General features: G+C 42.9%; 2 protein-coding genes across 2 annotated transcripts in view; one reads left to right on the forward strand and one right to left on the reverse strand.

Annotated features, from left to right (window-relative positions):
- Nucleotides 1-1319: 1319 nt before the first annotated feature.
- On the forward strand, nucleotides 1320-26312 carry fam53b (family with sequence similarity 53 member B). The gene is made up of 5 exons (XM_054769569.1): nucleotides 1320-1482; nucleotides 10270-10464; nucleotides 10985-11039; nucleotides 18186-18877; nucleotides 20446-26312. The coding sequence occupies exons 2-5, from the start codon at nucleotides 10384-10386 to the stop codon at nucleotides 20704-20706; spliced, it is 1089 nt and encodes a 362-aa protein (XP_054625544.1). The 5' UTR covers nucleotides 1320-1482; nucleotides 10270-10383; the 3' UTR covers nucleotides 20707-26312.
- The window catches only part of lhpp (phospholysine phosphohistidine inorganic pyrophosphate phosphatase), a 51486-nt gene continuing 33790 nt past the window's right edge, over nucleotides 9210-26905 (reverse strand). The window contains exon 8 of the mRNA XM_054769571.1: nucleotides 9210-11064. The gene's annotated coding sequence lies outside the window, so the exon portion shown is untranslated. The remainder of the gene's footprint in view (nucleotides 11065-26905) is intronic.

Here is a 26905-nt window from a genome sequence, read left to right on the forward strand (position 1 = left end):
TTTTCTGCACGATGCAAACTTTGATCTCACACTTAGGGTATACGACCAAACAACTTGTTTACACCCCAGCAGCCAAATTGTAGGATGCACAAATCCTCCGTGCACAGTTTTAACACCAAGGAGTGGTCTTCCAAGGGGGTGGGGGTGGATTAGTGGCACAACAGATGATAGTCCTTAATCAACAATAGTTTCTGCCCATGGGTTTAAGTCACACACAAAAAAAGAGCATACTGTACATGAGGTATAGTACATGTGAATTTAGGCACTTGAGTTGAATATCCCTCCAAAAATGATTTCATGGGGCACATCCTCCTTTGTATGTTCCCATGCGACCTACGTTTGATTTTATTTTTCAGAATATGCCAGGGGACAGTAAAAAAGGTCCCGCAGGTTGCGAATGGCCCCCGCGCCACACTTTTGGACAGTCTCGTTTACATACTAAAACATGGAAGCCTTATATTGGCAGCACAGTGGTAGCACTAGTAGTTAGCATGTAACATGTATAGCGATGCAGTACACTAACTTTAGGTCTTTCGTGACTTGACAAATCTCATATATATATTTATATATTTATATATATGGGTTGAACCGTTTATGGTCCCAGTATTGACCCCTGGGAGCTATATGTAGAAGTTTGTTCTCTTGAATGGATGAAAGCAACCATAACAAAAGCAAAGCAATATGAATAAGTACATGTTTTATATGTAGAAAGAGTTTTACGTGCATGGAAACACCTACAGGCCACTGCAAACCACAATATTGTTACACCTCTCTCATAGGTAATTGTATACAATGACACAAATGATTCAGCAACCATGCAGTCTTTATTCTTACAGTAGATGACGACATTCTAACACAATGTGGTGAGAGCTATGTCAAAGGTCACTTCTTGGACATCTGTTTGTTATAAATGTCTTTATTATATTTTTTCTTTATGACAACATATCCTCATCATTGGAGATTACTTTTGTGTTTTAGAAAAATACACCCCACTCGAGATCACACTGGCATATCAAGTTTCACTGCGATATATTGTGGAAGAAAATGCCTCGTGTGTGTGTGCGTGTATACTCTTGATTACTTTTCATTACAGCAGGACGGATCCGTCCACTACTTTGACGCAAGCAGTGGTAGTGTACAGTATTCTCTAAAATTGGCTTCAAATGTCTTTATAACTCGAATTAATGTGTCACTGTGTGTGGTTTACGTCGGGTAATTCAAGTATTGACGTTGACACGCAGAAAAAAGTGACCGATTTAGTGGCAGAAACGTGTTCTCCTACCCCCGCCGTCGTGGATAAATGGACTGTTCCGGTGCGTGACGTCACGGATTCCGTAAGCGTGCAATGATGGACAGTAGAGCAGTGGGCTAAATGTTATACATTGCTTCTCGTCCTGGTTCCTGGCAGCTTCAGTCTGACTTGCATTTGATTTTTTTCTGTCTTTGTGACATGGTTCTGCTACACTGAAAACTACCCGAAAGGTAATGTACACCCGAGACAAAGGTGCTACTTTTTTGGCCAACAAAATACTCGTAAATAAGTGTTTGCTAACTTGGGCACTCTTGCTAGCTTGTTTTTTTTTTCTTAAATCCACATCATTTATGATTGCTAGTCGGGAACACTGGTTAGTTTGTTTCTAGTTTGAAGTTGGTTAGCTTTGCAATTGTGTCTTCATGTGACCACAACTTCCCAACTCTTCATGTCTGCTGTGTGTTTCATGAATTTGCATAAATTAGTCTAAATCTAATGTTTTTCGCTGTGTCATCGCCCTTGCATCACACCTGTGTGGTTTAATAGAGGGATAGTGTGCTCAAATGTTCCAAAAAAGCTTATAGTAAGTGTTTATGATGACATAATAGGGCTCATTTGTCATTAATAAATATCACCATGTTTGACAGTGAGTGGAGTAACGTAAATTGGGCTCTTTTTAAGAAGAAAACAATATTTATACTGTATATGTGTGTTTATTTTTCTTGCAAGCATTGAGATGTACTATTACAGTGGAATGTTGTCTTATTTTTAACCGGCCCTTTCAGATGAGCCCAGCAGAACCAGAAATTTAAGCACCGTGCTCCGTCAGTCATAAACACAGGGGAGCCCCATGAACTCCATTATGTGACTATGCATGTGGAAAATATGACACCCAGTCCCCCTGTTTTACAAGTACAGTAGATTCATTTCCTAGTGGATCATCAGAACCTCACTAGTGGAGTTCAACACAGTGTTTGCTCTGTAGCGTGCGTGTAACATTCTGTGGGTTCTCGTCACACCAATTTTCTTTGATGACAAACTCATTTCCCTTTCATGAGGGATCTCAGAGCTGGCTGTTAGGGACTGTTTGTTAGGGTTACTGGGACAAACTGGAGGATTCTTATGTTAAAAAAAAAAAGCCCTCACAGGCGTCCACCTGGAGGACACGCCAGCGCGTCGAACAGTTGAATCGGTGTGTTAAAAGTTCCAGGAGGTCCTCATTGGGAACACATGTACAGCTTAACCCGACTCTGACCAGAACCACAACAACTGGACATGGTTGACTTGTTTAAATCAGGGTATTTTGGTAGAGCTGCAACAATTAATTGATGATTAATCAATTGTCCAATTAATCAACGACTATTTTGGTATTCGGGTAATCATTCTTTGATTGTAGAAAAAATACAAATATCCTCTGATTTCAGCCTCTCATATGTCAATATTTTTACATTTTCTTAGTGATCCATGCAAGCAGCGCTATGATGTTTGTGTTTCAGGCAAAACAAGATATTCACATACATCAGCTTTGACTTTTGGAAAACATTGACATTTTTGCCTCTTTTTCTGATATGTTGCGGACCAAACCACCAACCGTTTTGTGTTTAGTTGATATTGATTTGGTTACCTAACAAGTACTGTGCAAAAGTTTAAGACCATCATTATATTTGTAGTATCCAGCCAAAATGACACAAAACAGGAAACAGAACCACCATTGTATTTTCCCAAATATGTTACATTTTTTTACAAATTGATTTATATTTCTTGTTTTAAATTATTTATATTTTTTCAAATGAATTAATTGTAATATATTATTAATTTAACAATAAAATAATACAAATGTAATAATTTAAAATCTATATAAAAAAAATAAGGGGGAAAAACACAATATAACCTGCAGCAAACAAGCCAAAAAGAAATGGAATGGAACCCTAATTACAGTGGAACATGTAATATAGTAGAACATGCCGGGACGTTCCGATCGTGTTGGATTTGGTAGCAATCATTCCTAAAGAAAGTAATGGAAATAGAAATGATTTGTTTCAGGGTCAAACTGTCATCATTTTTTTTTTAAGTGTACCATTAAACATTTTAACAGCCATTCAAGTGTAAAAATAAGTTGTTAACCATTGTTACTCAGTTTTTAAAGGAAAACTGCACTTTTTTTTGCCAATCATCCACAATCCTTATGTGAGACATGAACACACATCTTTCTATTTTTGTGTATTCTAAAGATATTTAAAAAAGCCACACAGAGGCAGCTAATAATGCATGTAATAGGACGCACCTATTCCGCCTATAAAGCCTTCTAAAAGCACGTAATAGGACGCACCTATTCCGCCTATAAAGCCTTCTAAAAGCACGTAATAGGATGCACCTATTCCGCCTATAAAGCCTTCTAAAAGCACGTAATAGGATGCACCTATTCCGCCTATAAAGCCTTCTGGGGAAAAAACCTCCAAAAACCTCCAACCACGCACCATTTACATAATGTGACCAGCATACTGTATTAACCAAGCTACAGCGACATTATTATTATTATTATTATTATTATTATTATTATTATTATTATTATTAACATTGTTATGCCAAAGAACAACAACATTAATAGCTTAGTGATATCTCACCACACCACACAGGCTAGCAACTAGCTGGCTAGAGGCTAGCTTCACCACACACTCGCTCACAGCGTGTCAGCGCCATACTCCCAATGCCTCAGCCCACTACCAAAAGGTAACGCTACATATTGGAGCTGCCACCACTGCTGCTGTGCTTTTGTTTTTGAGTTTGGAAAAGGTGTAGGCGTTCGTTGCTATGTGAAATCGGTGAACCCAGGAAGGGCGTGCCGGTAATGCTTAAAAAGACCAAAATACGACAATATACTTTTAAGTATTAGACGTTATTGTAAATGTGCCTGTTACTACATGGTTACAGCATATATATAAAACCTTAAACGTTGTTGGATGTTTTTGTTGGTGTTTTAATGGCGGGCTTTGTAGGCAGAATAGGTGTGTCCCATTACATGTGTTAATGAGCTGCCTCTTTTTAGCTGTTTTTATATCTTTAGAATGCATAGAACAGAGAAAAACTTGTTTATGTCTCACATAAGGATTATGGATGATGGGCAAAATTCCAAAAAAAAGTGCAGTTTAAGGAATAAGAAGCCACAGTGGTGACACTTCACAGCATGCATGCAGTTGTGTGCAAATTCTAATTTATTAGACATCAAGACCATTCAACTTTCAAGGTGTCATTGCTAGAACTTATATACTCTTCCATATCAAAAAGTTAGTGTTGGTCCAAGACTTCTCTCTTCACTTATGCAGTTCTGCCCAGGTTTAGAGTTATCAAATGCTTGTTTTTAAATTGCCGGCAATTAATAAGAGTGGATTTTGAAGTCCATCTTGTTTGTTTGAACGTCCCAACAAAGAGCTTGGTTCTGAACTATAATGTATACAGTGCGGGTGATTATGTCGGAGATAATTAAACAGCAGGCCGGCTTTGGAGCGCGCCTCTGCTTGGCGGCCATGCGTCGCCATGCTGGGCCTTTGTGTTTATGGTAAGTGGGCAGCTGCAAGCTGGAGACCTCGACTGGGCCCGAGCATCACAATTGAGGCCTGGCGTCCGTGCTCATTTTCGGGCCCATTCAGCAGCCGCTTTAAATGGAGAGCCTCCTGTGGACGTAATGTAGCCGTAGCCTTTACTTTCATGCGTTTCCTTTTAGCCCAGCACCTAGCCTTTGTGGCAGCGGCAAATTAATAGTAAGACGATGAAGAAAAAAAAAAAAAAAAAGTGAATGTCCACAGTGATTACACACGGTGCGTCACAAGAACTGGTTCCATTCCCTCAATTAGCATGTGCTCCAAGCATGTCTGACTGCTTGTTATTTATGACACGCTTTGTCAACACACCCTCCATTATGACACGAGACAGAGTCCAAACATGGTTCCTGCACATGCAACACCCTGGAAGTGGGCCAGCTGTTTTTTTTTTTTTTTTTTAGTGGAACTTTGCTTTCCTTTCCTCAAAGCGCTACAGATGCACTAAAGTAAGGACAAATAGACTTATAAACAGTTTATTTCCGAGAGCTATCACCTTCCTGAACTCTCCCATGTAAAACACTGATATTCCTTTCACTGTTCCTGCTGCTGCCTACAAAACTACCTCACTATTCCTCATCCATGCAATCAATGTAGGGAAACTGTGGTTCTGTGCAATACACTGTTTGTAGAGTGTTTTGCACTTTTATTGAGCTTGTTTTTTTTTTTTTATTATTGAGCTTTGCACTTTTTATTACTGTGTTTGTACTGAAACAGGAGAAGCCTTTTTAATCTCATTGTACCTTGTATAATGACAATAAAGGTATTCTATTCAAAAAACATTATATTGTAGTTTTAATGGCATATTTTACCCTCACTAGCCACACTGCATTACAGGTGCACAACCTAATGAGATTCAATACTTACGTTGTTTTTCAAGGGGTCTTACGAGTTTTTGATCTAGATCCAATTAGATTGTGTACCTAATGTTGTGGCTGGTGACTCTAACGCATCTTAAATTCCGCATTATCATGCAGCATTAACATTATTAATACTATCAACATTATTAACATTACTCCATAGATCCATGCAGCTCGGTGGATTCAAGAGGGTTTAATTTTTTTGACCAGCTGCCTCTGGGTTATAAAATGGCTCAGCATTAATTGTCAGTCGACACAAAGCTGCTCAAATCCTTATGTAATGTTGGCCTAACAGGCGGGGATTACAGTCTGGCCAATGTATGGGAAAGCTGCTTTAATTGCCAAACTAACTTCTGCCGTGGTCCTATTTCATCCCACCCCCCACTTCCAAAGAAGTGGCTTCTTCTTACCACAAAGGAAGTGTTTGAGTCCCATCAGCTAGTTGTCTTTTCGCTGTCACTTTTCAGCAGCAGTCTGAGGCAACGTCTCGCCTCCATCTCCTACAGAGATTAGACCTCTCGGTTGTCACGTCAAGTTCTGGCCCGGCCCAGATAAAGAGTTATCAGCCTGCAGTCACTTTAGGAGGGTGTACTGTATATAAAAAAAAAAATGTTATAGATGTAGACGCCAACATGGGGAGTGGCAACCCTTGCTCTTGGGGGGGGGGGGGGGGGAGTTGGTCAGCTCGGCCCTGGCTCAACACATTGAACAACTTTCAATTCAAAATGAGGTTTGATGCCACAAAGCCCGGGAGCCTTTATAATTGCATAATAAATCAGCACCATTTGAAATCATCAGTTCAGATTATCAGCTGAAGAAGGATGAAAAATTGATGGGAAAAGATGCGCTTTTTCGCCCATATATTTTCGACCCCCCAGAAGGTTTACCCACTAAATTTAGAGGAAAAAACAGATTTGTTCTTGTATAAGCCACACCGATGCACCGTGTCCATGTCATAAAGTGGCATATTGAAGCGCACACAAGTTCATGAGGACCAGTCAGTTGTTCATTTGACAGGAGCCAATCATGGGCTGTGGAAAAAAAACTCACGACAAGCTTGTCAACCCATTGGAAATTGCAGGTCATTATTCAATATAACAGTTTGACTTACTGTTTCATCTTACAAACACCATTAATCTCCTCACACAACAACAAACACTCAAACATTATACCTCAGAAATATAGAAGCATGTATCAATATGAGTTTTATCTGAAAAACCACCAAATTTTAAAGTGTTCCCGTAATGCATTTTGGTTGAGAAAACCATTTTACTGGAGGAGCATAGAAAATGGTGCTGCAGTGCTGCTTCTGTCCACCAGAGGGAGCCATAGGATCCAGAGCCCAAAGCAAAAAGAGGGGAGCTGACGTCATTACAGCGCCCCAATGAATGCGTTGCTCAGTCGCAATGCCTTATGAGAAAACTAAAATGTTTTTTTTTTTATTTTATTTTAAACTAATATTGGCACATGTTTGTATATTTGTATATAAACCTTTTGAGTATTAAGTTGACACTGTGAGTCAGACTGTTATATTGTTATACTGGTCTATTTACTGACCTCCACTGACTTCCAATGGGTTGACAAGCTTGTTGTGAGTGCACTAATAGCTCCTGATTAGCTCCTCCCAAAAGAAAGAGCTATCGTTTCCTCACTGACTTGCGAGCGCCACACTATTTAAACAATTAGTGGTAGTTCTGAAGAAAAGGAGATGTCACAACATTAGGATTTAGCCATAAATTAGCCGCACCGCTGTATAAGCTGCAGGGTTCAAAGTTCAACGAAAAAGTAGTGGCTTATACACCATAATTTATGGTATATGGTTGTAAAATGACTTAACTTTCTTTCCTTGTTTCAATAAAGATATTTCACAATAACACATTTTAGAGCTGTAATCATAGATTAATTGTTGCAGCTTTAATGTATTCGTTACACCCTTACTAAATGTGTATTTTTTTGCCCAGTGAAGGCCTCAGGCAGGTGTTTTTGGCTAATTAAACACTAAAGAAAATCCAGTGTAAATCAAGATATGCTACATTTCAGTTTCTGTTGTAGGTAGCAAAGCAAATAGTTACCAATGTCAGTGTGATATCTAGTAACATTTTGCAAGTTTTTTTTCATTACAACTTACATGACAAATTATTTCTTTTTAATAAAGTTTTAAGGACTACAACCACGACTAGCTGCTATGCTCCTAACAGTTATGTTGTTTTCACGGCTTTGATCAATGTAAAGAATGCAAATCGTATGATGGACGTAAACACCACCTCGACTACTCCATGCCACCTTTCTCGAAAGTGTCTTGTGATAGACACATTACAAGACACCGGCATCAGCCTGTAACATCATCTTCTTTCGTTCCCACGGTGTCTCACGGTGTCCGCAGTGCCACAAATGCATCCTTTTGTTTTGCGTCCTTGAAACAACTTGCTCGTCACCCGGCTGCTGTCATGTGACCGCCGCACGGCCCGCTCTCACCTGGCCGAGCGAGACACGGTCACGAAAGATACTTGCAGTCGAATCCGGGGTTGTTTTAATAACCGCAAGGTCAGCTATTCCCAGCCCAGGCCTCAAGAGGATTCTATTACACAACTTTGACTTTGCCTCTCAAGTGAAGAACTTTCCCTCTGTGTCTTGGATGGCTGTTAATCCTTCATGTAGACGCACAGGAACAAAACAAGTATAGGGTTCCGGCCAGACCGTGTGAAAGCAGAACGAGGGTGGTTTTACTGGTTTAATCCGCCATTGGGCGATCATCCATTCATTTTCTTACACAGTTCAGCGTCACATTGGCTGTCAAGTCCAACAGATTCCGGCATAAAAGTTCACAGTGTGAACTGCTACACTACCAATCAGTGTGAGTGTGAAAGAAAGCATTGATCAGGAATCTGTCCCACGCGGCGTCATCAGCTATGTGAACCACTACCAATTATAAGGTGTCTGTATTGAGCTGGAAGTGATGCTGCAAACTATGTGAAGCACTACCCTGTCAAACACAGGGTGATGGTGTGGAGAGCATTGTATGAACCACTGCACTACCAGTTGCAGGGTGATTTGGGAAAAGTGCATTGAGCGTGACTTGAACAGGCGGCAGCTGCAAAGTATGTGAACCACTACATTAGAGTTGACCGTAAATGCAGTAGATTCCATACCAGCTAGCAATGTGTCCAATTTATAACCTACAGCGGGAACTGAAAGTGGAAAATATGCCGTTGGTCCACTTTTGTAGCGCTAACAGCTTCCACTGTTCTGTGTCGCGTCCATCCGTCCATCCATCCAGCCATCCATCCATCCAGAATGTGGACATTGGTGAGGTCAAAGGTCACAAATTCAAAGCCAACTAGTTCACTCCAAAGGTCTTTTAATGGGGTTGACCCAAAACCCCCAAAACTTGTTGAAGCGTGTGTAACAAGGATGGCGTGTTCTTTGCCATGAATGTGAGCAGTACTTAATAAAGCACAAAATGAGAGTTTATAGAAAGCAGATGAATAATTGTCTCTTTTATTTCCAGCAGTCTATCAAACACAACATGCAGATAAAACATGCGTTCCATTAAACAATACACAATCACAGCAAGTGAGCCCCTATGCCAGGGGTCGGGAACCTTTTTGGCTAAGAGAGCCATAAAAGCCACATATTTTAAAATGGATTTCCTTGAGAGCCATATAATATTTTTTAACATTGAATACAAGTAAATGTGGGCATTTTTAAGGAGGACCTCTAAAGTTATTCTTTTTATTAACATTGTTACACTGAAGCAATCCAATAATAAATAAATTACTTCTTACCATTAATGCGACTTCTGGTGCTGCGTGCTTTTGCACCGTACTCCGTATCTTTTTCTTTTTCCAGAATTAGCGATCTGACTATTTGATTTAAGGAAGGGAAGTTCATGCGAATAGGCTACCGCGAATAGGCTACCGCATTATCCAGTGATAATCGAATTTTGGTGTTTGACCCGGAAAATATTGGAAGGACAGCTGGCACTGGCTCTGGCCACCCGCATTGTGGTAGAAAATGGATTGATGGACTAAAATGCATAACAAAGTTTTATATTTTGAGTGTTATTTTTAACACTGTGATTTCTGTAATGTACAATAAAAGGTCAGCGAACAAAAAACCAAAAATACATTTTTATCGTGTTAAGACATGTTTGAGAGCCAGATGTAGGCATCAAAAGAGCCACATCTGGCTCCCGAGCCATAGGTTCCCTACCCCTGCCCTATGCTGAAGTATCAACACAAACAATACACAAGTGTGACACGTGGAATTGTCCAATATGTCAGAGAGCTTAAACTTAAGGGCTCAGGGGGAAGTAACTGGGTCCAGTCCAATATAAGTGACTTATGTGTGGATATAGTGTTATGTTTCCCAGAAATGAAATGAGTAATGATCAATATGTACAGTTGGTGATGTCCACTGTAACAGATGGCTTTCAAATTGTGTTTCTCAATGTGTGACCTTTACACCTCACAGATGGGCGTACTCCATTTCAGTGGAGCATTCTGTCTACATGCTACTAAATGTCAAAAATGTCTTATCTTCTCATGTGTCTTCTGGATAGCACCCCAAGAGGGAAGCGCACATCAAAGGAAATGGTATAATGCTTTTGGAGTGAACGTTCTGTGCTCTGCACGCTTCTCACCATGGCCGGCCTTACTCGTGGCTTGGAACAAGGATGGGAGTTGCCATGGTGATCATTTACAAGAAGACGCTGGAGAAGAAGAAGGGTGCCGATGATGTAACGTCCAAAAACACGGTAAGAGGTTGTTTTCTACGTGTTTTTTATATGAACATATGGAATCCAATCAAAATAGTTGGCTATTGTCTATTTTAAAAGCAGCATTTGCAAACCTGTTAAACAACATTTCAAGAAGGGGTGTCAAAAACAGATTTTTGGGTGCTCAACATTGGGAACAGTGTCACTATTACATGTAATTACATCATCACTGTCATCCCCTACCAACTATCACCAGTGTGCTTTGTCAACTGCTCTCTCATATACTCCACTCAGTGTTACAATGGAGTAGGTCGTTGTAGGTGGAGAAGAAATGTCTGAGCAACATTACCTCCTCTCCCACTATGTTGAGCCAATTTGCCCTCTCGGCCACATGTAATAAAGAGATGGCACTCGTGGAGGCGTTTGTTCGTCCCCCTTCATAAATAATACATAAAACAACCACATTCCGGAGTGTTTTGGATGTATTCCCTTTTTTTTTTTTATTCATTCATTCAGACTATGTGGAGCTGATGCTGAGTTTCTGGTGTTGTTTCCGCAGTTCCAGGCACAGACCATGAGCCAGGGGACTGCCCTCTTCTCTCGTGGACTCATGGGTAAGACCTCATAAATGCACGCCAGCTGTTGTGAAATCAATGTAACGCCAGTAAAAAATTAGGGATGGTCCAATAACACTTTTTCCACGTCCAACTGCAACGTTGCATATCAGCCGATACTGATCCTAGTAACGATACCAACCTGCATGCACTTTTCTTCAAGGGATGGTATGCATCCTGCTTTGAGTATGCCGATGTAACACACACGCACACTAATTATGCTAATTATGTTGTCAGCTAATGATGGCAGTTTGGCAAAGTTTAGCTTCTAAAGTGAACTATCACTGAATGTATAGCTTAACATAGCAACGTTACTGCAAATTACTGCTTGTGTGTGTGCATGCGTGCCACAGATTTTATTTGCCAAACAAAAATGTACAACTATTTTTATGCAGACTCATTCATAATTGTGAAAAATATAGACTTTTATTGTACAGTCTTTTTTTTTTTTAACCACTATTGGTAAATGGTATTTGATAAAATGTCATTTGGAGCAAGCTGCATACACTGCGTACAGATAAAAAAAAAAACACGCTAGGTGTAGGGGTGCTATGTCAAATCAATGTACCCAGGAAGGAAGTTCTGGTAATGCTAAAAGGACCAAAATACAGCAAGTATTATATGTTACCATGAATGTACCTGTTACTACATGTACAGTGGTGTGAAAAAGTGTTTTCCCCCTTCCTGATTTATTTTTTTGCATGTTTGTTGTCACACTGAAATGTTTCAGATCATCAAACAAATGTAAATATTAGTCAATGACAACACAAATGAACACAAAACACAGTGTTTAAATTAAACTTTTTATTATTAAGGGAGAAAAAAATCCAAACCTACATGTCCCTGTGTGAAAAAGTGATTGTCCCCTAAACCTAATAACAGGTCGGGCCCCCCTTAGCAGCAACAACTGCAATCAAGCGTTTGTGATAACTTGCAATGAGTCTCTTACAGCGCTGGGGAGGAATTTTGGCCCACTCATCTTTGCAGAATTGTTGTAATTCAGCCACATTGGAGGGTTTTCCAGCATGAAGCACCTTTTTAAGGTCATGCCACAGCATCTCAATAGGATTCAGGTCAGGACTTTGACTAGGCCACTCCAAAGTCTTCATTTTGTTTTTCTTCATCCATTCAGAGGTGGACTTGCTGGTGTGTTTTGGATCATTGTCCTGCTGCAGAACCCAAGTTGGTTTCAGCTTGAAGTCACGAATAGATGGCAGGATATTCTCTTTTAGGATTTTTTGGTAGACCGCAGAATTCATGGTTCCATTTATCATAGCAAGTCATCTAGGCACTGAAGCAGCAAAACAGCTCCAAACCATCACACTACCACCACCATATTTTACTGTTGGTATGATGGTATTTTTCTACAATGCGGCGTTACTTGTACACCAGATGTAATGTGCCACACACCTTCCAAAAAGTTCAACTTTTGTCTCGTCAGACCACAGACTATTTTCCCAAAGGTCTTGGGGATCATCAAGATGTTTTCTGGCAAAATTGAGATGAGCCTTAATGTTCTTTTTGTTCTGCAGTGGTTTTTGTTTTGGAACTCTATGGTTTTTGCCCAGTGTCTTTCTTATGGTGGAGTCATGAACACAGTTCTTTGGATGTTGTTGTGGGGTTTTTTGTGCAAGACAATCTAGGGGAGCAATATCATTTGCAATCTTGTCTCTGAGGTGCTGGGAACCAAGGACTATGATTTCAGTCTTATCTGAGTTCAATAGTAAACAGTTTGAGGTCAACCAGTTCTTTATGTCGTTAAGACATGCCTGGAGTTTGGACAGCTGACTAGTTTGGTTAGTTTTCATTGATGAGTACAGTTGGATGTCATCTGCATAGCAGTGGAAGTTAATGGAGGACAGGGGGACATATTAAAGGCTGAACAATACACGTCCTAGAACAGAACCTTGTGGGATGCCATGACTGACCTTCATGTGTCTGGATTCTCTATTACTAATGGATGGATACAAACTCCAGGCGATCTGACAAATGGGACTGAAATCATTTTAATGCAGTTCCTTTAATGCCAAGGACATGTTGTAATGTTCGTACTAGGATCTGGTGATCTATTGTGTTGAATGCTGCTGTAAAGTCTAATAAAACTAATACTGAAACAAGGCCTTTGTGAAAGAAGGTGGTGAGGAGGTCTTTCGTAATTTTTACGAGTGCTTTTTCTGTACTGTGAGGCATCCTAAATCCTGAAATACCTCAAGTAGATGATTGTTTTGAAGGAAATGGTTTAACTGATTGGCAACTGCTTTCTCTAGGATCTTGGAAGGTTGGATATTGTTCTGTAGTTAGCTAAGACATGTGGCTGAGGGTTAGGTTTTTTTAAGAAGCGTTAGATTACAGCCACTTGAAATGATTGTGGTACGTAGCCTGTCACTAGCGACATTGATTATCTTGACAAGTGCTGTGTTGATTAGTGGAATAGTATTTTTGAACAAGTGAGTAGGGATCGGCTCTAACTCGCAAGTTGAGGAGTTTGAGGAGGAAATTGTAGAGGCTAGTTCGGAAGAGTTGATGGAGTAAAAACTGTTTAAGTGTGTTTCAGTCATTGCCATTTCTTCTATGGCCAATGTGGTGGAGGGATGTACAACATCAGTTAATGGGGGGAGGTGGTTTATTTGGTGTCTAATAGTGGCAATCTTATTGTTTAAAAATGACATGAAATCATCACTATTAAGAGTGGTAGGGAGGGATGGATGGGTTGATGGTGCTATGACACCTTGTTAACCGAGCCACAGTGCTGAAGAGGAATTTGTGGTTATTTTTGTTTTGTTCAATTAAAGATGAGGAGTAAGCTGTTCTGGCATTGCACAGGGCCTTTCTATCATTTTTAAGGCTCTCTCTCCAGGCTGAACAATTTTCTTGTGAGGGGTTGGAATGCCATTTCCTTTCTAATTTTTGTGTTTTACGTTTCAGTACATGGGTATGGGAATTGTACCATAGGGAAGATTTCTTTGGGTTCCTGTTTTTCAGTTTTAATGGGGCGACAAAGTTGAGAGCTTCTCGTAGGAGGGAGGTTGTGATGTCTACGAGCTCATTGATCTGTGTTTGACTAATATTTGTATTGTTTATTAGGCTAATGACGGGCAGTGAGTTGAGGAGGGGGGCGATAGCTTCTTTGAATTTATTAACACTGTTATCTGATGTGATATCTGGTAAGTATGGTTTTGTCTACTGGTGTGTGCATAGCTATTTGGAATTCAAATGTAATTTGAAAATGATCAGACAACAGGATTTTGTGGAGGATATTGTTAAGTGTTCAACATCAATGCCATAATGTCAGGACGAGATGTGTGATTATGACTTGGGGGTAGGTTAATGCACTATCTGGGAGAACCCAGTTGCATCTAATAGTGAAGTGAATGAGGGGGCTAGGCTGTCATTGTTTACGTATATGAATGTTAGAGTCACCCACTATGATTTTTTTATCTATACTAATTAGTAGACTTGATAGGAACTCTGGGAAACCAGTTAAAAAGGCAGAATAGACAGTAGGGGGGCAGTACACAATGACAAGTAGTTGGTGCTTATGTTCCTTCTGAGCTGGGTGTGAAATACTGAGAATGATGCTTTCAGATGTTTGATAATGCAGTTTAGGTTTTGGGTATGCTGGTAAAGTTGAGTGAAGATGGCTGCAACTCGTCCTCCCCTACGGAATTCTCTAGGGATGTGGACGTTTCTGTGAGTGGGATTGGATTCATTTAAGCTAACGTATTCTTCCGAGTTTAACCAGGTCTCCGTCAATGTTGTGGTCTAAAATCAATTCATTCAGTAGGACAGCTTTTTTTGAAAGTGATCTGATGTTTAGAAGTCCACATTTAATTTTTTTAAACATTGCTGCACTGGTGAGTTGGTAGTTTTTATTGTTATTAGGTTTCTATGGCAGTGTGTAGATTTAATAAAAAGGTATCAATTTACGGGGCCAAGGAACAGACAGTCTCGATATGATTATTATTAACTATAGTTGTAAAATTAGTATATGGATTAATTTTGTTTACTAATTCCAGGCATTTATAGTCCATGTCGTGCGGCCTGCAAGGGGGCACTGTCAGAGGAGAGCAGTGCATGATGTGGTAGCAGCGAGGGAGAGGAGGATGCGTAGCTAGTGGAAGTAAACCGTCAACTCGGGTGGGTTTGTAGGGCCAACTGAAGGTTAGCTGAAAGCATGTAGCTTGCTTGGTGGTTTGGATGGATACCATCTTGTTTATACACGGAGAAGCGGTTCCAAAACAGATTGAATTTGTCTATGTATGGAATATGTCGGGTTATGCAGGCAGACTGACGCCAGGTGTTCAGACTAAGAATTCTGGAGAAGCGTCGGGTCCCCTGCCAGCTGTGGGGATCGGGCCACAAATGAATACAGCCTTACCAGAACTGCTCAGGAAGTCCAGGGCCCGTATTCACAAAGCATCCTAAGGCTAAAAATAGCTCTTAGTGACATCATACTTAGAAAAATCTTAGAATTCCTCAGATTCTAAGATTTTTCCTAGACTTTTTACTTGCTAAGATAAATTATTCACAAAGCGTCTTAGGCCTCCTGAGGCGGCAAAATGTTAGGAGTGGGGAGGAGGACTTTTAAAAAGCTGAAGAGTCAGCAATCACAGGAATGGCTGACAGCTGAGTCTGCGTTCCCCATTAATATCAAATACATTATGTAGTAAAATTACCAGCATGGACAGTAAACATAACAATAAGTGCATCAATATAATGGGCATGTGAATGAGCTATGTTCTCCTTCTCAAAAATTCTGAGGCTGAGGCATCATCATGACATAAAATTAATGTCACGATTGTACATTTCTTAATACAGTCCAAATGATAAGTGATCGGTTAATTTTACTAAACATTCATTACGAGGAGGGCAGAGCACATTTTTTCCTTTCTTTTTTGGTCTTTCCCCCTTTTTTAACAACCAATTACAGCTCTTAGAAGACTTTGTCATACCTAGAAATGGGGTCAACGACACCTCCTCACTAAGATAAAAGTTTCTGTCCTCTCCTTGCTCAGAGTTGCTGTCAGGAACTTCCTTAATCACTCTTAAGCTAAGATTCCTTGCTAGGCATTTTTAGGCTAAGTTAGGAGCTTTCTGAGAGGACTTTGAGAAGCTTTGTAAATATGGGCCCAGGGGTTTATCAAAGTGCTTTTTGGTGATCTCCGACTGACAGAGAGATGTGTCGTTAGAGCCCACGTGGACGGCCACTTGCCAAAGAGAGATTGGTGCAGTTTGAAGAAGAGAGGGCAGCATATGGAATATATCAAGAATCTTAGGGCCAGGGACACATCGTGTGAGAGCGTTGAAGAAATGAACATTTCTGATGATGGAGTCACCCACTATTAAAGTTGTTTTGGGGAAAAGAGGACGAGGCACAGTGGCTGGTGGGCTTTTACTTCCAGGGTTGGATGATGGGGAGGAGGAACTTGTGCATGTCGGTGGTTTGGAAGAGTGCACCTTGGGGCAGGTGTGAATTGTGGAATGGAGACTGAAAGAAGACCTGCGTGAAAGAAGGCGGTGACGAGGTCTTTCCTAAGGGTGGGGGGCACTCATTCATTTGGGCTGAGGGCATACGTGAAGGGGCTCTTCTTGACGTAGTGGCTGGAGGCGGCGATAATGGGGGCCTCTTTGGGGGGGGACAGTCACTTAAGTTAAATGTATTGTATCTGTTTGTGAATTGGATGCTTTGAACGTCGCTTGCCGAGGGGGGTCTGTCTCTCCTACCGCGAGGGGCAACCAAGGACCAGGAAGTGGACTTGTGGAATTGATGTGACGAGAGATTTGGGCTTTGCTCCTTGCTGAGCCCAGACGGTGTCCAGGTGAGTGTTCGAGGGAGCGCTAGCCACTTTGGAAGCAACCATCTCCGGTGTAGAGAGAGTTGTAGCGGCCGGGGTGCCTGAAGAAGGCTGTGAGTCGGAACTGGACATGGGCTTTCTTGTGATGAAGATGGTTGTTTCTATTTGGAGTTCGGCTTCACAGATCTGGTGGAGTGTGGATATTCCCTGTTCCAGTTCGGAGATCTTAGTGGTGAAATGGGAGCAACCCTGGCAGCTGATCGGAGAGGTGAGTGGGGCCATGGTGGGGTTTAGGGCCTGGGGAACACAGAAATGGCCGATGCAGGAGCTAATAGCACTGGCTTTAGGCTAATGCTATGTTTAATGACAGTTTAGTGAGAGAGCACGGCACTTACACGCTGAAGGAGTTTTTATGATAAAGGTATGGAAGATAATGGAACATTACTTACGCCTGCCGATGTGGATCTGCCTCTTGTGATTTTGTTGATTCGCAGTTTGCTTAAGCTATGCTAGCTAGGGTATGCTAGCTGAGCGTGTAGGTTGTCAAAGTGTAAAAAATACGAATTAGAAGTTCCACTGGCATCCTAGGGTTTGTTTTGCTCGCTCAGTTGCAGTATCGAAATAGCAGTTGAAAGGAGATAACAATGACTTTTCAGCTGAACACTTTTGAGAGCTCTGATGAGGTTGCCCTTGTTGGATGAGTTCACTTCCGTTTCCGTCCGGTTACATGGTTTCTTGATTGAGAACAGGTGTGGAGGTAATCAGGCCTGGGTGTAGCTAAACAAATTGAACTCAGATGTGATAAACCACAGTTAAGTTGAGTTTTAACGGAGGGGCAATCACTTTTTCACTTTTTCCTCCCTTAATCATAACAAGTTTAATTTAAAATATGTATTTTGTGTTCAATTGTGTTGTCATTGACTAATATTCAAATTTGTTTGATGATCTGAAACATTTAAGTGTGACAAACATGCAAACATGCAAACATGTGTCACATAAGGATTGTGGATGATGGGCAAGATAAAATAAAAAAAGTGCAGTTTTCCTTTAACAATGACTAGCCCCTGGTGAGGATAAAAATATTAGAAGCATCTGTATTCAATCACATGAACAGAAGTTGCAAGTCACTCCTCCAGCCTGCGGAAGTTAATGTGGAAAGTGCTTCTGATATTTTTGCAAAGGGTTTTGTTTTCTCCTTTGATCCAAGCAAGAGCCTGTCTATGTTTGGGGACACTGCACAAACTACGAAGTTCAAGAGGAAGTGCTGTTCCAGTGTCCCTAGTTATAAATAAATCCCAGAAGGAGTAAAAGATACTTGAGTCTTGACTTGGCATAATCTAATCTGGTGCAGATACAAGCCGGTGGTGTGAGGTGGCACGTGGCTGCGCTTCATCGCAGAGGCCAGTTGGGACAAGCTTGGAGAGCCTGTGGAACGTCCTGCCAGAGGTGCATACGAGTTCGGCCCACTGGGGCTGGGATGTCTGCTCTGATTCCAGCACCATCACCAGCTTGTTGCAGGACCTCAGCCTGACGGAGGCTGCCTCCTCGCTGGTCACGGCTCCGCCCAACAAGCGGCAGTGTAGGTCCTTGTCCTGCTCCGATGAGCTCCATCGCACCACCTGGCGCCCCCAGGGCTCCCGTGTGTGGACCACCGTGGAGAAAAGGAGGTGCCACAGCGGTGGTAGTGTCCAGCGTGGCAGCACCATCGTCGTGGGTGCGCAGACGGGCTTCCCGGGAATGCAACGCAGCTCCAGCTTCAGCCTGCCCGTGCACTGCAACCCCCAGGAGCTGCCTTGCTTCCCCGCAGCCAACCCCCCAGTCCAGCCCCTCTACCTCTCTCATGAACAGATCCCTGAGCCCCATAGGCCTTCGCCCATCAGCTCCCCAGACTCAACCCCTGAGCTGGAGCGCCGCGGTGGCCAGGGGGGTCTCGCTCGAAGCCGCTCGCAACCTTGCGTCCTCAACGACAAGAAGATCGGCGTTAAGCGCAGGCGACCAGCTGACACGCAGAGGCCTTCACTGGATCTGGCCAAGATGACGCAGGTTGGTGTTTATTCTGTACAGTCAGTCCATCATCATCATTTGTCGCTCCATCAGTTTTTACCTTTCATGCCTGGCTGTGGTGTTCATTCATTTATTGATGAAAGCGGGGTTCAGTCAGCAGATCTGAGGAGTTCAGACATCTTATGAAATCTGTCTTTTAGCTGTGGATAGTTGGGGTTTTTTGACATGAAGTTGTATGAGACCCCCATCAGCAGTGTACTGCAACAACAGTGACTTACGCCCCACTTTTTTCCTTGAGCCGAGTTCTGGTCAGATTTCAGTCATGAGGGATGTAGTTCCGGTTAGTTGGTGGTTAGTTTACTTGAGTAAAGATTTTGGTTTCTCAAAACAATATGCATTCAAAAGAGTAATACATTTGCATCACAAAAATGCCTCGTTGAAAAAAATCAAACCTCACAGTCACTCTGCATTACTTTTCTCTTTTCTGTAGTATCACTGTGCACTGTCGCCTGTCCATTGTTGTGTCTATGTTCCACAGCGGCTTTTGGTGTCTTCATCCGTGCACGTGAACACTGTGGAGTACATACACAACAATCGACAGGTGACAGCGCGCATTGACGAGAGAAAGTAACACAGAGCGATTTTTTTGAGGAGGCATTTTAGTGATGCAAATATATTACTACTCTTTTGAACGCATATCACTTTGAGAAGCCAAACTCTTTACTTAAGTGGTCCCACCATTAACCAGAGCTACCTTTCTCATCACCGAAATCCGACCAGAATTCTGCTCATGGAACGAAGTGGGGGGTAAGTCACTGTTGATGCACTACACTTCTGATGGGGATGTCATGCAATTTCACATAAAAAAATCTGAACTCTCTTTAAAGCAACAGTGCCATCGTCACACAACAGGCAATGACAATCAATGATGTTTTGCCAAGGCAGTGTTGCTTACCCGCCAATGTCAGGAAGTGGAGCAGCTGTTGCAGAGGTCATGGATGGCTGTGCAAGGGGGATGGGGGGGGCTGCTGTCGGCTAAAGATATTGATTTCAGTAAATTCAGCTCAGTGGGTGGATTGGGTCTCCTGGCCTATTGATCAGCTTCTATTGATGAGGAGTCAAGGTCAGTATGGATGATGAGACTCTCCTAGCTTCACTGCTCCAATGAGGGTCGGTTCTCCACCTATGATCTTTTAGGACTGGGACGGCCGCAGGTCATAAGTGTCCCCAACACGCTTGTTAGGTTATTACATAAGTGACCTCAGGCTCTTTTCTCCTGCAAGCCTCTGGCATGAGGCATGAGGCAGCTGTTCTGTCTTCTCTGCATTAAGCGTAAAGATGGGATCATTCCCATGTAGCGACACTTCCCGCCCCAGAGCGCTCAGCTGTCGGGGTCCGTGCGTCCAAAGCGGCTTTGGCATATGTTGATTTTGCCCGAGAACCATTCCTGTATGTGTGCCTTCATTGTGTGGCACCAGAAAGATGAGCACAGTCTGACTTGAATGACGTGCCTTGATTCCTCAGGCTGTCTTGACCCATAGTTGCTCCAAAATCCAAAAGTTCCAAACATTCAACAAAGCATGCTTCTCTTTTGTTTTCCTTTGCAGAAACTACGGAACTTTCACAGCCTAAGCTGCCCCGGAATAACAGGCGACGATAGCCGTGAGTGCATGGAGGACTCTTCTATGAATGATATTCCGCCTCGGACCAAAGCAGGTGAGACCAAGCTATCGGGCCTTACCATCGAGGAGACACACTGGATCGGGAAGGATAACGCACCTCTGTGGGCGGGTCTTTGCAATGTTCGGAAGGAAGAAGCGTATCTCCTCGGAGGTGAACTCGACATTGAGCAAATCGAGAGGAACTGAGACAGACTGATATCAAGTCTTAAAGCATTTTCGAGGGACTTACTAGTCTTAAGCTGTCCCCCACTATGCGGGGTTCTAAGTGCGTCTCAGGAGACAAGGCAATCAGAGAGAAGAGAAACGTTAGAAAGCTACTAATGCAGGCTCACGACCGGGTCTTTAACATTTCTCCCTGATTACCTTCACTGTACTACATCTAGAGAGAATTCACAGCAGGCTTGTACATATTCTCTGCACCTCAGGTGTTCTGCAGTACGTGGTACGTGAAGGACGGAAATGGACACTTTCTGAAGCCACCTTTTTTTTTTAAGCTTTTAAGGACCCAATCTGTCAAGCGTATTGAAGAGCTCACCATTTCGCACAGAAATACGTGTCTTCTCTCCAAGAGACCGGAGTGGCTCTATGATGCTCATAGCATTAATATTTTACTATTTGTAACGACAAGGTTATGTAAAACTTGAGCATATTTCTGTACGAATAAACATAGTTTGAAATGTGTGCGCCTTTTGTAAGTGCCTTATTTCAAAGTGAAGTTTGCATATATATCAACTTTTGAGGGACTAGACAGGCTCTCTGTGGGATACCAACTGAAGCATGAGTTTAAAAAAGTAACTTGTTTTATAGATGTGCAATAAGGTCACTGTTGGAGATGTCTTTTAATGCAACAATGCAGACTGACCCAATTAAAAACCATCCTGAGCTTAGCTTGTCTTTGTCTGCTGAAGCGGACCAAATGAGGACCATGTCCAGTGGCTTCTTTTTTTTCTGGATGATGGCTGGAGTGACGGAGCTAAGCCGCGGTTCACCCCAGAGACCTATCACCCCAACCCACCACCACCCTTGCCGCCCCCGTCCCTGCATTGGGCAAACAAAAGGGGCTTTTTCCTCCGAGGAGCCCAGTGACGTGTGAGGCGGTTGTGAATGTGGGCCATGTGTCAGGCCTGCTTGCCGCTGTTCGTTTTCCCCACTTCCCCTCCCCTACACTCTGGCGCCTGTGCAACACCCCCCCACCCCAGCCCGCTACAATTGAGCTGCTCACTTATGATTCATTTCAGAAACTGCATGCCACTGTTTTTGTTCCTTCAAGGCTCAGATCGTGCAAGTCACTCATTGTGAAAGTGCACTACGTCACCTCATTTAAGACTTTCAGAGGGATTGGGGACTATGTTTCTCTCCTTGTGCTTGAACAGCAAGGTCGTATTGACCATTGTCACAGACATTTTTTCTTTCAGATGAAGACCCCCTTATTTGTGGGGGTAATGAGTCCAAACAGAACTCTTGTGCATCAGACTGAAACACCGACAGCCTTTAATCAGCAGTGTCACACAAATCAAAGGAGGACTATGTTCGGATAGAAAAGACCTGAGTACAAAAGCCAGAGAAGCAGGTCCACAACCCCCACTGCCAGCACTAGCAAAAACTGGATGAACTGTCATTGTAGCTCATGCTAGGGCTTATCGTCCTGAATGACAGTTCCATGACTAGCCCATGGATGTCACATTGAAGGCATTAAACGGGTTTGATTTTTTAAATGTTTGCCCATCATCCACAATCCTTATGTGAGATATGAACACACATCTTTCTCTTTTCTCGACGTTCCTCGTGATGTCATGGGGTGTAAGTTGAGAGCCAGTATCCATTTCTTCAGGCTGTCCGGATGTTTATTTGGTATTGGTGGAATCTCAAAGTTGACCAACTTTTCAGCTTATTGCCACAACCTTGTACAATACACATGTGAGGCATGATTTACAACCCAGCATTAACGTTTGCCAACTCACAGGCGATGCGGCAGCGCCAGTAGCTTACATTAGCTCTCAGTAGTGGCCTGAGGTGCTGCGTCACTACGCCAGAAACGTACTTTTCAGTGTCAGCTCCTACAATAACAATGTTGCTGTAGCTTGGTTAACATGCAGGTCATGTTATTTAAATGGAACATTGTTGGCGTTTTTTTTGGAGTTTTTTTTTTTTTTTTAGGGCTTTATAGGCGGAATAGGTGTTTCCCATTGTGTGCATTGTTAGCTCATGGTAGCTATTTTTCTCTCTTTAGAAGGCACAGAAAATGGAAAGTGTTCGTGTCCCACATAAGGATTGTGGATGATGGGCAACATTTTTAAAAAGTGAAGTTTTCCCTGAAGGAGACTGTACAGACGATTCTTTCAAATGTGGCCTCATTTTGGATGATCCGCCACTACTATCCTTACGTAGGATCTTAAAACATTAACCTCTTTGACGTAAGATGTAGCCACCTGGCATTGCAGCGTAAGGGTACAAAGCTATCTATCCCATTTAACCAGGGTTTGGGATTAAAAACATTACATTTTGGTTTGGTATCAGTGCACAGAAGTGGTATGCAACCTTTAGAAACAGCTGACGGGAAAATGCATTTCTTGGTGGAACCTTGTCCTCCACAATTCATCAAGACTTCTCTTCTTCTTCTTCGAGTTCTTTGAGGATCCGCGAAGGTGACCATTTTTGGAACAACCGGGGGGAGAACTGGAACCCTTCAAAATCAAAGTCAGCTGCATGTCTTCAAACACGAGGGGGACCAGTATGGGTGTGTTTACACTGTGTGGTGACATACGACCACCTTTGGCCCCCGCTGAATTACACTCGTAAGTGTGACATCACTGAGTCGGGCTTTGTTTAGTGGTGATCCACGACTTGGAGACTTTAGTGTGCAAATGACGAGGGGGGTCAAGGCCCCTCATTCCAGAGGGTTCGGTTATGTGTGGAGTACATAGTGTTCTCTGTATGAAGATAGCGTGTGGGGGGGGGACTCAGGTCCAACAAGTCCGATTCTGCAACCTCCGGCACTTTACGGCCTTGGCTACCCACAAGGAAAGCGGCATAGCTTGGCGGGTCCAAGCAACACACGGACTAGTATTCTGTGCATGCCAGGGCGGGGGTTTGCTGACTGGTTTTGCTGTCAAAACAAGCACATGTTTCCACGTCTGTCTCTGAGGTGCAGGTGTGCAGGAGATTTAGCTGACACGCCGTTTCCTGTCAAACAGGAAGAGGCGAATGAGCCTGAAATGGAAGTTCAAGGCGGTGCACACAGCTGGCGGGTGTTCAAGATGGGTCAGTGCAGGTGTGTTCCAAAAGAAGAGGAGCTTAATCCAAATACTTGGCATACTGTAACAGCTAAAAGCAGAAATGGTAAACCCTAGGGTTTTTTTCCTGACATTTATGGCCACTCTTAGCTACGAGGTACACCTGCACAATCAAAAGAGCCCTATCAAACAACGAAACAGCCGAGTTTTGATTGACACTATCCAAGAGGTATTCATTGACCAACCTTTCGTGGGGGACGTGTCCTAGGACTGGAAGATGAGACAGACTTCCAGACATTGTGTCCCCTGAGGTGTCAATCAGCTTATGATGAAAATGAGATCATCAGCTTGATAACGACCTGAGCTTGGAAGGAAAGGAGGAGGCATAATCATGGTGTGTTGTGACTGTAGAAGACCTCTAAAAATGTGTAAGAGTCTTTCCCACAGAGAAATAACAAGCAACTGGTTGGGCCTTCAAGGTGACAAGTCCCGGTCGGGAGTCTTCAAAAGTATTTGAGTCAGTAAAGAAGTGCCCTGCAGCTACTGCGGCGCTGCATGTCCCGACATGTCTGCAGAAATTTGGTCATCCCTAATATCTGAAAGCTAATCTCGTTCTTTTTCGCGCTGGGTCAGCGGGGACGGGCTCAATTGGCCGCACCACGCTGGGAATAAGTTTATTATTTACCTATGGAGCGCCACCGCCGCTCATTTTCTGCATGAAAGTGGATATTTTTTCCTGACTGTATAATGAAAATAGGATTTTGGATCAGAGCTGGGAGGTTGAGTGTAGTGTTTGAGTGTAGCAGTGTTGGGTAAATACTTTTAAGAAGTAATTAGTTTTAGTTACCTTCCCAAAAAAGTAATTTAATTAGTGCTGGAATGTGTCCTAAATGTAATTAGTTACCATGGAAAGTAATTATTGCATTACTTTTTGGAAAAACCTTAAAATATGTCAAAGAATTGGGATTCAGCTTTGTAGTGGCGTTGAGGTGGTGCCTGTTTCATCCTGCAAACAATGAACTCAACACACCATCAATTTACCTTGGGTGGCTTGGAGATCAAGATTCAAGATTCAAGATTCAAGAGAGTTTTATTGTCATATGCATAGTACAACAGCAGTTATACCATGCAATGAAAATCTTATTCTGTTCATTCTCCCAAGAAAAGAAAGAAAACAAATGAAAGAATAAGAACATAAGAAACATAAACACATAAACATATATACCAATAAATTAAGCAACAACAACAGAAGAGACATTAATACAAGTAAATAATACAAATAAATAAATAAATAAAGTGCTATGAGTGTGTGCGTGTGTTGCGTGCGGCGTGTGCGAGTGCTTCGTTGAGGAGCCTGATGGCCTGTGGGTAAAAGCTGTTTGCCAGCCTTGTGGTCCTGGACTTCAAACTCCTGTAGCGTCTGCCTGACGGTAGGAGTGTGAATAATGAGTGTTGTGGATGTGTGCTGTCCTTGATGAGGTTGTGTGTTCTGCGTAGGACTCTAGATGTATAAATGTCTTGCAGTGAGGGGAGGGCTGCCCCAACAATGTTCTGTGAGGTCTTGATCACCCGCTGGAGTGCCTTCCTATCACGTGTTGTACAGTTACCGTACCAAACAGTGATGGAGGCGGTAAGGACACTTTCGATAGTGCATCTGTAGAAGCAACTCAGGATTGTGGTGGACATGCCAAATTTCCTCAGTCTTCTCAGGAAGTACAGTCTCCTTTGGGACTTCTTCAGAATTTGTTGGGTGTTGTGAGACCAGGTGAGGTCCTCGCTGATGTGTGTGCCAAGGAACTTGAAGGTTTTCACCCTCTCCACCTCAGTCTCATCAATAAACAGGGGTCTATGTGGCTCCTTTTCCCTTGTTCTTGGGTCGATGATCATCTCTTTAGTCTTATCTGTATTGAGAAGGAGATTGTTATCACGACACCAAGCTATGAGGTCCGCCACCTCTCTTCTGTATGATGTTTCAACACCACCAGTGATCAGTCCGATGACTGTAGTGTCATCTGCAAATTTAATGATGCTGGTGTTGTTCTGGGAGGCCACGCAATCGTAGGTGAAGAGCGTGTAGAGGAGTGGACTCAGCACACACCCCTGTGGGGTCCCAGTGCTCACAATTCTTGAGCTGGATGTGCGGTTGTGGACTCTGACTGACTGGGGCCTGCCTGTGAGAAAGTTAAACACCCAGTTACAGAGGGAGGGAGACAGGCCAAGTGTGAGGAGCTTATCTGTGAGTTTGTGGGGGCTGACTGTATTAAAAGCAGAGCTATAGTCTATAAATAGCATTCTGACGTATGTGTCCTGGCCCTGTAGGTGAGAAAGGGCTGTGTGGATGGCAGTGTTGACTGCATCATCCGTGGACCGGTTCTGGCGATATGCAAACTGTAGAGGGTCCACAGTTGCCGGGATGCTCTTTTTGATGTGGGTCATGACTGTCCTTTCAAAGCACTTCATAACAATAGGAGTGAGTGCTATAGGGCGATAGTCATTCAAGCAGGTCACGTTGCTCTTCTTGGGTACGGGCACTATGGTGGTGGACTTAAAGCAGGTCGGTACAGATGCTTGTGCAAGCGACAGGTTAAATATGTCAGCAAGCACATCAGCTAGCTCTGATGAGCAAACCTGAAGTGCACGTCCTGAGATGTTGTCTGGGCCTGCTGCTTTTTGTGGGTTTGTTTTGTTTAGAACCCTGCGCACATCAGCTGATGTCACCATGAGAGGTGAGTCCTGTGTGCTCCCCAGGTTCAGCCACCCTCTCTGCTCATCAGGAGTTTGGGTGTCAAAGCGGGCATAGAACTCATTCAACTCATCAGGAAGTGTGGTTTGGCTGGACGTGGCTACGCTACTCTGCTGTCGATAGTCTGTGATGTGCTGGAGCCCCGCCCACATGCGCCGAGGGTCTGAGGTGGAATAGTAGCCCTCCAGCTTCTGTCTGTACTGTCTTTTGGCCTCTCGTATGGACCTCCTCAGGTCATATCTGGCCTTTTTGTAGTCATCAGCGGTGCCCATGACAAATGCAGTCGAACGAGCACGTAGCTTAGCCCTTACATCACAGTTCATCCACTGTTTTTGGTTAGGGTATTTTCTGTAATACTTGGTGGTGGTAACAGTCTCTATACATGTGCTAATGTAGCCAGTAACAGCAG

The sequence above is a fragment of the Dunckerocampus dactyliophorus genome, chromosome 2, assembly GCF_027744805.1.
Source record: "Dunckerocampus dactyliophorus isolate RoL2022-P2 chromosome 2, RoL_Ddac_1.1, whole genome shotgun sequence".
Classification (NCBI taxonomy): domain Eukaryota; kingdom Metazoa; phylum Chordata; class Actinopteri; order Syngnathiformes; family Syngnathidae; genus Dunckerocampus; species Dunckerocampus dactyliophorus.

Coding starts and splice junctions, on each gene's coding strand:
- fam53b (XM_054769569.1), top strand. CDS start 10,384: ATGGGAGTTGCCATGGTGATCATTTACAAGAAGACGCTGGAGAAGAAG. Junction 10,465..10,984: donor ATGTAACGTCCAAAAACACG/GTAAGAGGTTGT, acceptor TTGTTTCCGCAG/TTCCAGGCACAGACCATGAG. Junction 18,878..20,445: donor ATCTGGCCAAGATGACGCAG/GTTGGTGTTTAT, acceptor TTTCCTTTGCAG/AAACTACGGAACTTTCACAG.